This window comes from Cydia pomonella, chromosome 4 (assembly GCF_033807575.1).
Source record: "Cydia pomonella isolate Wapato2018A chromosome 4, ilCydPomo1, whole genome shotgun sequence".
NCBI lineage: Eukaryota > Metazoa > Arthropoda > Insecta > Lepidoptera > Tortricidae > Cydia > Cydia pomonella.
Genome location: NC_084706.1, coordinates 17,978,521 through 17,991,797, shown reverse-complemented (window position 1 = coordinate 17,991,797; position 13,277 = coordinate 17,978,521). Strand labels below are relative to the sequence as shown.

The window sequence follows — 13,277 nt, the reverse complement described above, 5'->3', positions numbered from 1 at the left end:
GGTCCGGCTTTTGACTGGGGCCATAACCGGCCACGCCCCACTAAACAAACTCCTATTAACCCTACGTGTTACAGATAGCCCCCTCTGCAGAGCGTACTTGGAGGCAGAGGAGACAGCCGCCCACGTCATTCTTGAATGCCCAGGGCAGAGCTATCAGCATCAGAGCGCTCCACTTCATTGTTATTATTCGCACGAGATGTACACCATACTGTAACGCACTAGACACTGACTGAGAGACAGGCGGCCCTAGTGCGCTTACCCGCTTGACAGAAAGAGATAGTAATATGCGGCAATCAAGGACGCTGTCTCCGCGCCCCTTTGGCCCGGCATTATTTGAAGGCCAACGTAATTTTTGTACGGTCGTATGTTCATACGCCTCTTTGCCGCGACGCACTTTGAGGATAGTTGGTAAAAGTTTATGGTCGTATGTATGTACGCCTATATAGCGTGACACTATTTGGTGATTCGCACTGTCACGTGAGAGAAGTATGTACGTACGCCTTTATACTCCGATGAATATCGGGGACTGAATGAAAATATCACTTATACGCCTTCAGTACGGCTTTTTGGAACGACATAAAATTATGACTGTCTGTTATACGCCAAATGATTTTTTAATTATTTAATTAACTAATTGTTATGATAAAATTATGAAAAAAATTGTGCTTACGTATTGTTACAAGACGAATACGATGCCGTTAAAAACGAAAAATGGCATTTTTGCGTATACGCCCTTTGGCCTGAAGCCCTCGAATTATTGAAAACTATCAAGATTATTCTAGTCTGCATTGAAACGCGCGTCGCGTTGCAGGCGCTCGCGTACCGAGCGCCAACGCCATCTATCGAGCGTTATTTCGTGAAATCGGAGAATGCTCCAAGGAATAAGGGCTCTTAATAGACCGATGCGAGAGCGGCATACTTTGCCTCAGAGCTGGCAAGGGAAGTTCGCGACGGATTGCTACGGTGCCTTTTTTCCGTTTTGTCTGCCATTGCCGCAAACCATGGCCTCGTCGCAGAGCGTCAACTACATACTTATAACAAATTTAACCAATTACGTGCCGCCGCGGTCTAGAGGACGCAACAAAACGATATCCCATCCTTATTTATTTTAGATTGTATAGTACAAACAATTGCTTCATAGGTTAGGAAGACCCATGGTAGAGGAAGATCCCAGAGCCGCCAGACCTTACTTATTTTCTCATGAATAAAATTTATGGGATAATAATAATACAGTGTTAGTATGTACTTTTAATGTCTGCATACTTGCTATATTGGCCCGATGGCCATTTGTCCGGTACAAGGTGCTAAAGTTAGGTAAAAATATTACTAACTTTTCTTAAATTCTCATGGCTAATTTTTATGTATGTTTTAGAAAATATTATTAAAAATTTATAAGTTAACTGGCGGTAACTGTTACCAGACGCTTTAAAGTTGTCAAAAAATATTTTAACTTTACTTACATTCCCACTCTTGATTTTTATATTATGACACTCAGGGAACTATTACTATTACATTTTGTAAGTAGCCACACCAATTGGAGGGGCCCAACCATCCCCCAGACCCACATAGAGTTTATAATTATGTGTATTTGTGTAAAACTTTATGTGGGTCTGGGGGATGGTTGGCCCCCTCCAATAGTAATAGTTCCCTGAGTATCATAATATAAAAATCAAGAGTGAGAATATAAGTAAATTTACAATACTTTTTGCAGACATTAAAAGTACATACTAACACTATATTATCCTATACATTTTATTCATGAGAAAATAAATAAGGTCTGGCGGCTCTGGGATCTTGGACTAAAGGCTACTGTGGCCAAAAATCGGGAAATAAAACTGTCCAAAATTTAATTTAGCAAGGAGTAAGTTCCAGGGCCTCATGAGTTACGAGAAGCTGTCATTAACCAGCCAGCAGCACGGACCTCACGTATGGCGAAGGTATCGCGGCTGCTTGCGTTTCTTTAGCTGTATACTTTTGGTTTCTTTGCCTATATGATTCTAATAATTTAAAATATTATTTCTGTTGACTCGTAGAAAAAGTATACATTCATGCTTTTCAATCTCGTAGCCACTAAGGCCACGTTAACACGGTACTCGTTTGAAAAGCTCTCCATATGTATCACGATTGTATTAAATACTACTGGTAAACACAAACCGAAACCAAACTAGTTTGGGAGCATGACATACTCGTAAATATTACCACAGTGGGTGGGTATATCTTCGCGGGCAAGGAGTATATTTTGTCAGTCATCGCGTCTCGGCTGATACTTTGCCAGATGATAGTTTAGATGCTGTTTTAAATTTAAATAACCGTCAGCCGGTTGTATCGCAGTGGAAAGACCGCCAGCTGTGAAATGAACATGTAAAAAATACGCGCCTTACCACTTTTTGTCCGCATAGTATGCGTAATATGTATATTGCGTAATCCGTTTATAGCGCTTCAGGCGTTTCACCTAATGAAAAGCTACATTCAAAGTTTCATGATTTGTTATTGCTATCATAAAAAGGTAATGCGCTTATTTTGTACATGTTCATGCGACCAGCTGACGCTCTTACCACCGCTATATAACCGGCTGACAGTGTTTTAAAATAACAATAGCATCTGAACTATCATAGAACAAAGTATCAAACGGGAGGCGATTACATTTTTTTTACGTGTTTCGGTGGCTTCCATTCCTCAACCCACCAACGGAGCGGTAGCTGACGTCGACGATGGTTCATCATATGTAAGTGGTTAACTGCTATGTAGCAGTTCACCACTATACAAGTTTTCGCCCGAGAGGCGATTGGTCATGTTAATTTGTTCCTGGCTCGCGGTCTATGTGTTGCACAACATTCTGTTAAAATAACTTCAGATAATATTTGATATTATCATATCAGATTTTGTTCTAATAAAATAAATTAAAAAATATTGTTATAGGCTTCTTTGCCTCATCCAAAATTTGATGAAATCTTTGAGGCATACGACGACTCGGCACTCTGTCCCCAACTAAACGACAACACTAACACTATAACTGGGACTTTGGACTGCCTCCACCTCAACGTGTTCACACCCAACTCTGCTACGTCCCTGAACCTCCTCCCAGTCTTGATCTACATTCATGGAGGTTATCTGCAAAGAGGCGCATTTGGCCGAGGAACTTATGGACCAAAATTTCTCATGCAACACGATATCGTGTTGGTAACAATCAATTATAGATTAGGACCTTATGGCTTCATGTGTTTAAGTACTCCGGAGATCCCAGGAAATCAGGGACTAAAAGATCAACTGAAAGCTTTGAGATGGATTAAAGATAACATTGAAGCCTTTGGCGGGGATCCTAGTCAAGTAACTATAACGGGACAAAGCGCAGGTGCTGCTGCTATAGACTTCCATTTAATGTATCCAGGAGAAAGATTGTTTAATAAGGTTATACTGCAGAGTGGTGTAGCATTAACTCCCGAAAGAATGATTGAATTGGACAATGAGACACCTATAAGGCTAGCTGAATATTTCGAATTTAAAACTAGTGATTTGAATGACGCCTTAACATTTCTAGCTACTAAAGATACTAATTCAATAATAGAAGCGACACTGGAACTTGGCATTGGTTTTAGAGCGTGTGTGGAGAAAGAATTTGAAGGTGTGGAAAGATTCATACCACAGCACCCAGCCACCGCCGACCGGCCGAATGTGAAAAATATCCCAGTATTATTAGGATCAGTTGACAAAGAATTCTTGGCCTCGTATGCCGACAAGAAATCAGATTTTTTTCATAACCTCACCATATTTAGAGACTCATTAAATAATGTGTTTGATTTCGGTGACGATTTGGAGGTAGTACATCGAAACTTGAGAAACTTTTACGTGGGTGATCACGTTATGAGAGATGAGGACAAATGGAAAGTGATAGATTTCATGTCTGATTTTTCATATGTTCATCCTATTCAACGAGCTATGAGGAAGTACAGGCAGAACGAAGCGAGTAACATATACTTTTATGTTTTTAACTATGATGGTGGTAGAAATCTTGTGAAGTACAGGGACAACGTGCACGCGCCGGGAGCCACTCATGCCGATGAGTTGGGGTATTTGTTCGACGTCTCTTTTATTACCGAGGAGCCATCGCCAGGAGATCAGGCTGTTATAGACAGAATGACAACGATGTGGACTAACTTTGTCAAATATGGGTAAGAAAATTTGTTAAGTAAATATAAATTTTAATGACGCCTAAAAGAAAACCGTGAAAGTAATTCATACCAAATACAGTCTATTCGCAATACAAGTATATACAGGGTGTTTTCAGTCACCTTCAATAATTTTCTTTTACTGTGGTTTATCACCATGAAATTGTGAAAAAAAAATTGGCTGATGTTGATATTTTGTATGGGAGTGTATTTTTTTTTCGCTATTTCGGTATTGGTCTATTTGCCTATAATAGCAGTCGTTTAGCACTTCGCTGGGAGTTAGAGTTAAGACGTGTGGGCTTACTTAAGAAAACTGACTTAACTGAATTCCAATAAGATCATTTTTACTATTTGTGATAGTAGGTAAATGGTAGTCGCTCAAAAGTCGAGTAGTACAAAACGATTTTATAGAAAAGAATTGAAATTGGTAGTAAAGGATGCATGGAAATTGCTAAGACAACACAATGACAGCTTTACTAAAAAAGCAGTCAAGAAACAATCAAACGATTAAATTTAGAGTGCATTAACTAAAACAAAAGGTTAAAGTTAAAACGTATCAAAACTTGTATTCAGACAATAAACATTACTCCTTCTTTAAGGTACCACTGGTAACAAAATTGTAACTATCTTAAACAATAAAATATTAATCAAAACTTCTAAACAAATAAATACGACATCATTTATCGTCATTTCATAAAAAGAAACAATATTAAATCTTCTGTACTAATAAACCTAAAAGTAGTTTAGCTAACAACTTAACTCATTTACGTCTCCATTAAATTATAACAGAGGAATGTTACACTTAAGAATTACTACCACCCCGACGGAGGACTAGTGGCTACAGACAAATGAGGTAATCAGCCCGCAGCGCACGCAGTGGGCCTTAAACAGCTTTGACTCCTTCAAATCTCCAGGAATGGATGGGATCTTCCCTGCGCTTCTTAAATGGAGCGGGAAGCATCTCACTCTGAAGCTGACCATCGTTCTGCGCGCCTGTCTGGCTCACAGGTACGTGCCGAAGCAATGGAGGGAGGTCAAGGTTATCTTCATACCGAAACCAGGTAAAAACGACTACTCGGACCCCAAATCCTTCAGGCCCATCAGCCTGACCTCTTTCATGTTGAAAACATTAGAGAGGTTGTGTGACAGGTACCTTAGAGAGAGGGTGCATATTCATGTGCCCTTGCATCCAAACCAATATGCCTACAGCCCTGGCAAATCTACAGAATCGGCACTTCACGCTGTAGTAAGTAAAATTGAGGTGGCGGTCAAAAACAGATCCATGTGCTTAGGAAGCTTCATAGATATAGAAAGGGCTTTCGACAGGACCAGGTTCAGTAGCATTACAGCAGCACTGGTAAGACATGGCGCGAATGCAGTTATGACAGAATGGATAAACAACATGTTGAGCCAACGAACCATCAAACTCGGGACGGGCGAAACACAGCAGGCATTAATGGCAAAAGGATGCCCCCAAGGAGGAGTCCTATCGCCACTACTATGGAACCTTGTGGTGAATGACCTGATCACCACACTAAACAATAATCACTATTACACAATCGGCTATGCTGACGACATAGTGATACTGACGAGCGGCAATCATGCAGGTACGGTATGCGATGTACCCGCTCTGCACTAGCCATCGTGGAACGCTGGTGTTTTAACAACGAACTCTCAGACCATCCCAACAAAACTGAGCTGGTTATGTTCACCAACAAACATTTCCGCCTGTTCGACACTGAACTCCAACTATCTGCGGAAGTAAAGTATTTAGGGGTAATACTTGACAGCAAATTGAATTAGAGCAATCACCTAAGGCAAAATTGACAAAGGCACAGTCGTAATCTGGCAATGTCGTAGGATAGTGGGTAGAACCTGGGGGCTAACCCCAAAGATAACTCTATGGCTTTACCAGGCAGCCATGCGACCAATAATAAGCTACAGTGCGATAGTTTGGTGGCCACGCACCAAACTATCCGTAGTTGAAGCTGAACTACAACAAATCCAGAGGTTGGCCTGGCGACCACGGGCTGCATGAGGACAATACCAACCGCGGCCCTGGAAGTCTTACTGAGCCTGCCGCCGCTGCACCTCTTTATACAACAGGAAGCGCTAGCTACGGCGGTACGTCTCAAAAAATCTAATCTCTGGAGACCACCTAGGGTACCACACACCGAGATCCTCTACGAGACGATAGGTAAGGAACCGCTAATAGAAGCGGTGACTGACAGGATACCCAGACAATTCGTCTTCGACAAGAAATATAAGATACAGTTACACGAAGAACCTCGTGAAGGACTCAACCCATGAGAGCTGAGAAGCTTCACGGATGGATCAAAGACAAGGTCAGGCACTGGCGCTGGAGTATTCTCAGAGGACCTAAACATACATATCTCAACACCACTAGGACTTGACTAGGTGCCCACAATACAGTCTTCCAGGCAGAATTGGCATCATAATGGCAGCACACGCAATCGCCTCAAGGAAAGTATTGGACTACTCCATCCGCATACTCTCTGATAGTTGGCCAGTACTACAAGCTCTGCAAAGTTATACTTTGACCTCAGGGCTAATCTACAAATGCCACAAAGCTCTGTCAGAGGTAAGCACTACCACCAGCTTAACTCTGCAGTGGATCAAGGGACACAGCAACTCGCGAGGGAACGATGCGGCCGACATATTGGCGAGAGGATGTTCGGAACTGAGGGTGGCAGGATCGGAGCCAATTATACCTCTGCCTTATGCCTGGCTCCGGAACATGCTGCGACACAACACCAAGGTAAAACACCAACCGTACTGGTCTAACCTAGGCACGTGCAGGCAGGCCAAGGAAGCCCTCCCGACAATCGACCCCGGTTTGTCGAGGAGGCTGAGACAGCTGAAGAGGCCACAGGTCCGGCTTTTGACTGGGGCCATAACCGGCCACGCCCCACTAAACAAACTCCTATTAACCCTACGTGTTACAGATAGCCCCCTCTGCAGAGCGTACTTGGAGGCAGAGGAGACAGCCGCCCACGTCATTCTTGAATGCCCAGGGCAGAGCTATCAGCATCAGAGCGCTCCACTTCATTGTTATTATTCGCACGAGATGTACACCATACTGTAACGCACTAGACACTGACTGAGAGACAGGCGGCCCTAGTGCGCTTACCCGCTTGACAGAAAGAGATAGTAATATGCGGCAATCAAGGACGCTGTCTCCGCGCCCCTTTGGCCCGGCATTATTTGAAGGCCAACGTAATTTTTGTACGGTCGTATGTTCATACGCCTCTTTGCCGCGACGCACTTTGAGGATAGTTGGTAAAAGTTTATGGTCGTATGTATGTACGCCTATATAGCGTGACACTATTTGGTGATTCGCACTGTCACGTGAGAGAAGTATGTACGTACGCCTTTATACTCCGATGAATATCGGGGACTGAATGAAAATATCACTTATACGCCTTCAGTACGGCTTTTTGGAACGACATAAAATTATGACTGTCTGTTATACGCCAAATGATTTTTTAATTATTTAATTAACTAATTGTTATGATAAAATTATGAAAAAAATTGTGCTTACGTATTGTTACAAGACGAATACGATGCCGTTAAAAACGAAAAATGGCATTTTTGCGTATACGCCCTTTGGCCTGAAGCCCTCGAATTATTGAAAACTATCAAGATTATTCTAGTCTGCATTGAAACGCGCGTCGCGTTGCCGGCGCTCGCGTACCGAGCGCCAACGCCATCTATCGAGCGTTATTTCGTGAAATCGGAGAATGCTCCAAGGAATAAGGGCTCTTAATAGACCGATGCGAGAGCGGCATACTTTGCCTCAGAGCTGGCAAGGGAAGTTCGCGACGGATTGCTACGGTGCCTTTTTTCCGTTTTGTCTGCCATTGCCGCAAACCATGGCCTCGTCGCAGAGCGTCAACTACATACTTATAACAAATTTAACCAATTACGTGCCGCCGCGGTCTAGAGGACGCAACAAAACGATATCCCATCCTTATTTATTTTAGATTGTATAGTACAAACAATTGCTTCATAGGTTAGGAAGACCCATGGTAGAGGAAGATCCCAGAGCCGCCAGACCTTACTTATTTTCTCATGAATAAAATTTATGGGATAATAATAATACAGTGTTAGTATGTACTTTTAATGTCTGCATACTTGCTATATTGGCCCGATGGCCATTTGTCCGGTACAAGGTGCTAAAGTTAGGTAAAAATATTACTAACTTTTCTTAAATTCTCATGGCTAATTTTTATGTATGTTTTAGAAAATATTATTAAAAATTTATAAGTTAACTGGCGGTAACTGTTACCAGACGCTTTAAAGTTGTCAAAAAATATTTTAACTTTACTTACATTCCCACTCTTGATTTTTATATTATGACACTCAGGGAACTATTACTATTACATTTTGTAAGTAGCCACACCAATTGGAGGGGCCCAACCATCCCCCAGACCCACATAGAGTTTATAATTATGTGTATTTGTGTAAAACTTTATGTGGGTCTGGGGGATGGTTGGCCCCCTCCAATAGTAATAGTTCCCTGAGTATCATAATATAAAAATCAAGAGTGAGAATATAAGTAAATTTACAATACTTTTTGCAGACATTAAAAGTACATACTAACACTATATTATCCTATACATTTTATTCATGAGAAAATAAATAAGGTCTGGCGGCTCTGGGATCTTGGACTAAAGGCTACTGTGGCCAAAAATCGGGAAATAAAACTGTCCAAAATTTAATTTAGCAAGGAGTAAGTTCCAGGGCCTCATGAGTTACGAGAAGCTGTCATTAACCAGCCAGCAGCACGGACCTCACGTATGGCGAAGGTATCGCGGCTGCTTGCGTTTCTTTAGCTGTATACTTTTGGTTTCTTTGCCTATATGATTCTAATAATTTAAAATATTATTTCTGTTGACTCGTAGAAAAAGTATACATTCATGCTTTTCAATCTCGTAGCCACTAAGGCCACGTTAACACGGTACTCGTTTGAAAAGCTCTCCATATGTATCACGATTGTATTAAATACTACTGGTAAACACAAACCGAAACCAAACTAGTTTGGGAGCATGACATACTCGTAAATATTACCACAGTGGGTGGGTATATCTTCGCGGGCAAGGAGTATATTTTGTCAGTCATCGCGTCTCGGCTGATACTTTGCCAGATGATAGTTTAGATGCTGTTTTAAATTTAAATAACCGTCAGCCGGTTGTATCGCAGTGGAAAGACCGCCAGCTGTGAAATGAACATGTAAAAAATACGCGCCTTACCACTTTTTGTCCGCATAGTATGCGTAATATGTATATTGCGTAATCCGTTTATAGCGCTTCAGGCGTTTCACCTAATGAAAAGCTACATTCAAAGTTTCATGATTTGTTATTGCTATCATAAAAAGGTAATGCGCTTATTTTGTACATGTTCATGCGACCAGCTGACGCTCTTACCACCGCTATATAACCGGCTGACAGTGTTTTAAAATAACAATAGCATCTGAACTATCATAGAACAAAGTATCAAACGGGAGGCGATTACATTTTTTTTACGTGTTTCGGTGGCTTCCATTCCTCAACCCACCAACGGAGCGGTAGCTGACGTCGACGATGGTTCATCATATGTAAGTGGTTAACTGCTATGTAGCAGTTCACCACTATACAAGTTTTCGCCCGAGAGGCGATTGGTCATGTTAATTTGTTCCTGGCTCGCGGTCTATGTGTTGCACAACATTCTGTTAAAATAACTTCAGATAATATTTGATATTATCATATCAGATTTTGTTCTAATAAAATAAATTAAAAAATATTGTTATAGGCTTCTTTGCCTCATCCAAAATTTGATGAAATCTTTGAGGCATACGACGACTCGGCACTCTGTCCCCAACTAAACGACAACACTAACACTATAACTGGGACTTTGGACTGCCTCCACCTCAACGTGTTCACACCCAACTCTGCTACGTCCCTGAACCTCCTCCCAGTCTTGATCTACATTCATGGAGGTTATCTGCAAAGAGGCGCATTTGGCCGAGGAACTTATGGACCAAAATTTCTCATGCAACACGATATCGTGTTGGTAACAATCAATTATAGATTAGGACCTTATGGCTTCATGTGTTTAAGTACTCCGGAGATCCCAGGAAATCAGGGACTAAAAGATCAACTGAAAGCTTTGAGATGGATTAAAGATAACATTGAAGCCTTTGGCGGGGATCCTAGTCAAGTAACTATAACGGGACAAAGCGCAGGTGCTGCTGCTATAGACTTCCATTTAATGTATCCAGGAGAAAGATTGTTTAATAAGGTTATACTGCAGAGTGGTGTAGCATTAACTCCCGAAAGAATGATTGAATTGGACAATGAGACACCTATAAGGCTAGCTGAATATTTCGAATTTAAAACTAGTGATTTGAATGACGCCTTAACATTTCTAGCTACTAAAGATACTAATTCAATAATAGAAGCGACACTGGAACTTGGCATTGGTTTTAGAGCGTGTGTGGAGAAAGAATTTGAAGGTGTGGAAAGATTCATACCACAGCACCCAGCCACCGCCGACCGGCCGAATGTGAAAAATATCCCAGTATTATTAGGATCAGTTGACAAAGAATTCTTGGCCTCGTATGCCGACAAGAAATCAGATTTTTTTCATAACCTCACCATATTTAGAGACTCATTAAATAATGTGTTTGATTTCGGTGACGATTTGGAGGTAGTACATCGAAACTTGAGAAACTTTTACGTGGGTGATCACGTTATGAGAGATGAGGACAAATGGAAAGTGATAGATTTCATGTCTGATTTTTCATATGTTCATCCTATTCAACGAGCTATGAGGAAGTACAGGCAGAACGAAGCGAGTAACATATACTTTTATGTTTTTAACTATGATGGTGGTAGAAATCTTGTGAAGTACAGGGACAACGTGCACGCGCCGGGAGCCACTCATGCCGATGAGTTGGGGTATTTGTTCGACGTCTCTTTTATTACCGAGGAGCCATCGCCAGGAGATCAGGCTGTTATAGACAGAATGACAACGATGTGGACTAACTTTGTCAAATATGGGTAAGAAAATTTGTTAAGTAAATATAAATTTTAATGACGCCTAAAAGAAAACCGTGAAAGTAATTCATACCAAATACAGTCTATTCGCAATACAAGTATATACAGGGTGTTTTCAGTCACCTTCAATAATTTTCTTTTACTGTGGTTTATCACCATGAAATTGTGAAAAAAAAATTGGCTGATGTTGATATTTTGTATGGGAGTGTATTTTTTTTTCGCTATTTCGGTATTGGTCCCATAGTAAAAGTTGCTCAGTAGGTATAACCTATATATTCACGGCGTAACGTCACAGCTTGTCCGACGGTGGACGACTTTCATTTATCCATATAAAATAATTTAGAAAGCAATGTATATGTATGTGTGTGCTTTAACTCAAAACGTCGCATTTAATGACGCGACGTCACAACTGTCACAAATGATCACGATATACGAAATACATTGCCCCTCGAAAACATCAACAAACAAACAATATCATCATTTCATACCTACCACTAAAACCTACGTCTCGTTTAAGTTTGTGATTACCTATATCAAAAAACACGCAGTATACATTATAGAAAATATTTTTACACAATTTAATGTATATAGATAGACCGGTATGCCCCTTCGTTTGTTTTTTTTTTACCAAGTATAAGTGTTAAGAGCTTCTAAAAATGCGTATGGAATTCTTTTTTCTCTCTTACCAATTAAATAATCAAAAAATCAAAGAGACATAGAGCTATGGTGAATACCTTAATATACATCAAACTATGTGAAGTCAACATCCAGAGAGGAAAATGGAGACAACGTTTGTATGGAGTAGCAGTCGTCCCCTTTCCTCTTAAGAAATTGTAATTTCTGCAGCAGTAGCTATATTAGCCCCTTCATTACCTAATACCTACTAATTCTTTTTCAGAAACCCCACTCCATCGATATCGGAGCTGATTCCCGTCTCGTGGACTCCGACCACACCCAACAAGTGGCACTGTCTCTGGATTGGCGCGGATCTGGCGCTCAAAGGCAGACCTTTCCACGACCGGATGGCCTTTTGGGACCTGTTCTTTAAGATGTACGAACATTTGGAGAAAGGAATAGAATAATCTAATTTACCTGTAAATCATTCATTTTAGACTTTAAGTATCTACTGTAAATAGTGATACGCGTCAACTTTTTAAAAATATATATTGGTATCAATAACAAATATTTTATTTCAGACATAAATCCATCGGGGATAGAGTAACATAGGTAACACTTAATATAAACCTATTTAGGTATGGTTTTTGACCGACTCCCTAGAAAGCAAGAAATTCCGAATTCAAATTTTTTGTACGAATGTTACCAGAATTTCATTTATTCTATACAAGTTTGAAAGGGGCCCATTCTTATCAAAATCCAGTAGATACTACGAGGAATCGAGGAAACTCCTAATACATGGTATAGTGTCCTAATACGGTGCGTGTCAAGATGGCAGATGGACCTCAGCGAATATCAACGTAATATTGAATTTAGAATACCTTTATAAGAGTTTCATTCCTAAACATTTTGTACCTTCTATGTACCTCAGTATACCTTTAATAGAAACCAGTGTACCATTCAAATATATAAGAGAGATACATAAAGTCTCAATTTTACTTAGCATTACTCAAAGTAGCAAAATGAAATTTTTAAATTAACAACAATGCTGTTTTATACTGAGAGAATAGAATGTCTTTACTTGATAGAAACAATGCAAATTAAAATAAGAGTAAATTGTACATCAATAAACAAGTACTTACCTATTGTCTTAGGCAGAAGAAAACTAGAAAATCTGTATCTAAGAATATTATTCAGTTCATTATACTTAAAACTAAATTTGCTTTATATTTAGAAGTCTTTTTTTCGTGTAAGCGAGTGCTGCCTTAACGTACAACTACTTAAATACCAACTAAAAATTAGTACAAAAAAAAATCAAAAATATGTCATAACTCAATAATTGTAAACTTATCAATAAAATTCTGCTTATAAAGGAACGCTTATCGCCAATCCAAGTGCAGGCAAGAAATTAAACGTCTTTCAACAGAGGGATATATTT

The 13,277-nt window shown here is 40.3% G+C and overlaps 2 protein-coding genes across 2 annotated transcripts; both read left to right on the top strand.

The window, feature by feature from the left end:
* The first annotated feature begins 2,284 nt into the window (after positions 1–2,284).
* On the top strand, positions 2,285–4,379 carry LOC133517519 (esterase FE4-like). The gene has a single exon (XM_061850849.1). The coding sequence runs from the start codon at positions 3,160–3,162 to the stop codon at positions 4,171–4,173; it is 1,014 nt and encodes a 337-aa protein (XP_061706833.1). The 5' UTR covers positions 2,285–3,159; the 3' UTR covers positions 4,174–4,379.
* Positions 4,380–6,472: 2,093 nt separating this feature from the next.
* LOC133517412 (esterase FE4-like) lies at positions 6,473–11,820 on the top strand. The gene is made up of 2 exons (XM_061850727.1): positions 6,473–6,511; positions 9,978–11,820. Exons 1-2 carry the CDS (start codon positions 6,473–6,475, stop codon positions 11,229–11,231), a joined length of 1,293 nt encoding a protein of 430 aa, XP_061706711.1. The 3' UTR covers positions 11,232–11,820.
* Positions 11,821–13,277: the final 1,457 nt, after the last annotated feature.

What these genes read in the sequence shown, in the direction of transcription:
- LOC133517519 (XM_061850849.1), top strand. Translation starts at nt 3,160, where the DNA reads ATGCAACACGATATCGTGTTGGTAACAATCAATTATAGATTAGGACCT.
- LOC133517412 (XM_061850727.1), top strand. Translation starts at nt 6,473, where the DNA reads ATGAGAGCTGAGAAGCTTCACGGATGGATCAAAGACAAG. An exon ending in ACGGATGGATCAAAGACAAG is followed by an intron (nt 6,512 to 9,977) that starts GTCAGGCACTGG and finishes ATATTGTTATAG; the next exon opens with GCTTCTTTGCCTCATCCAAA.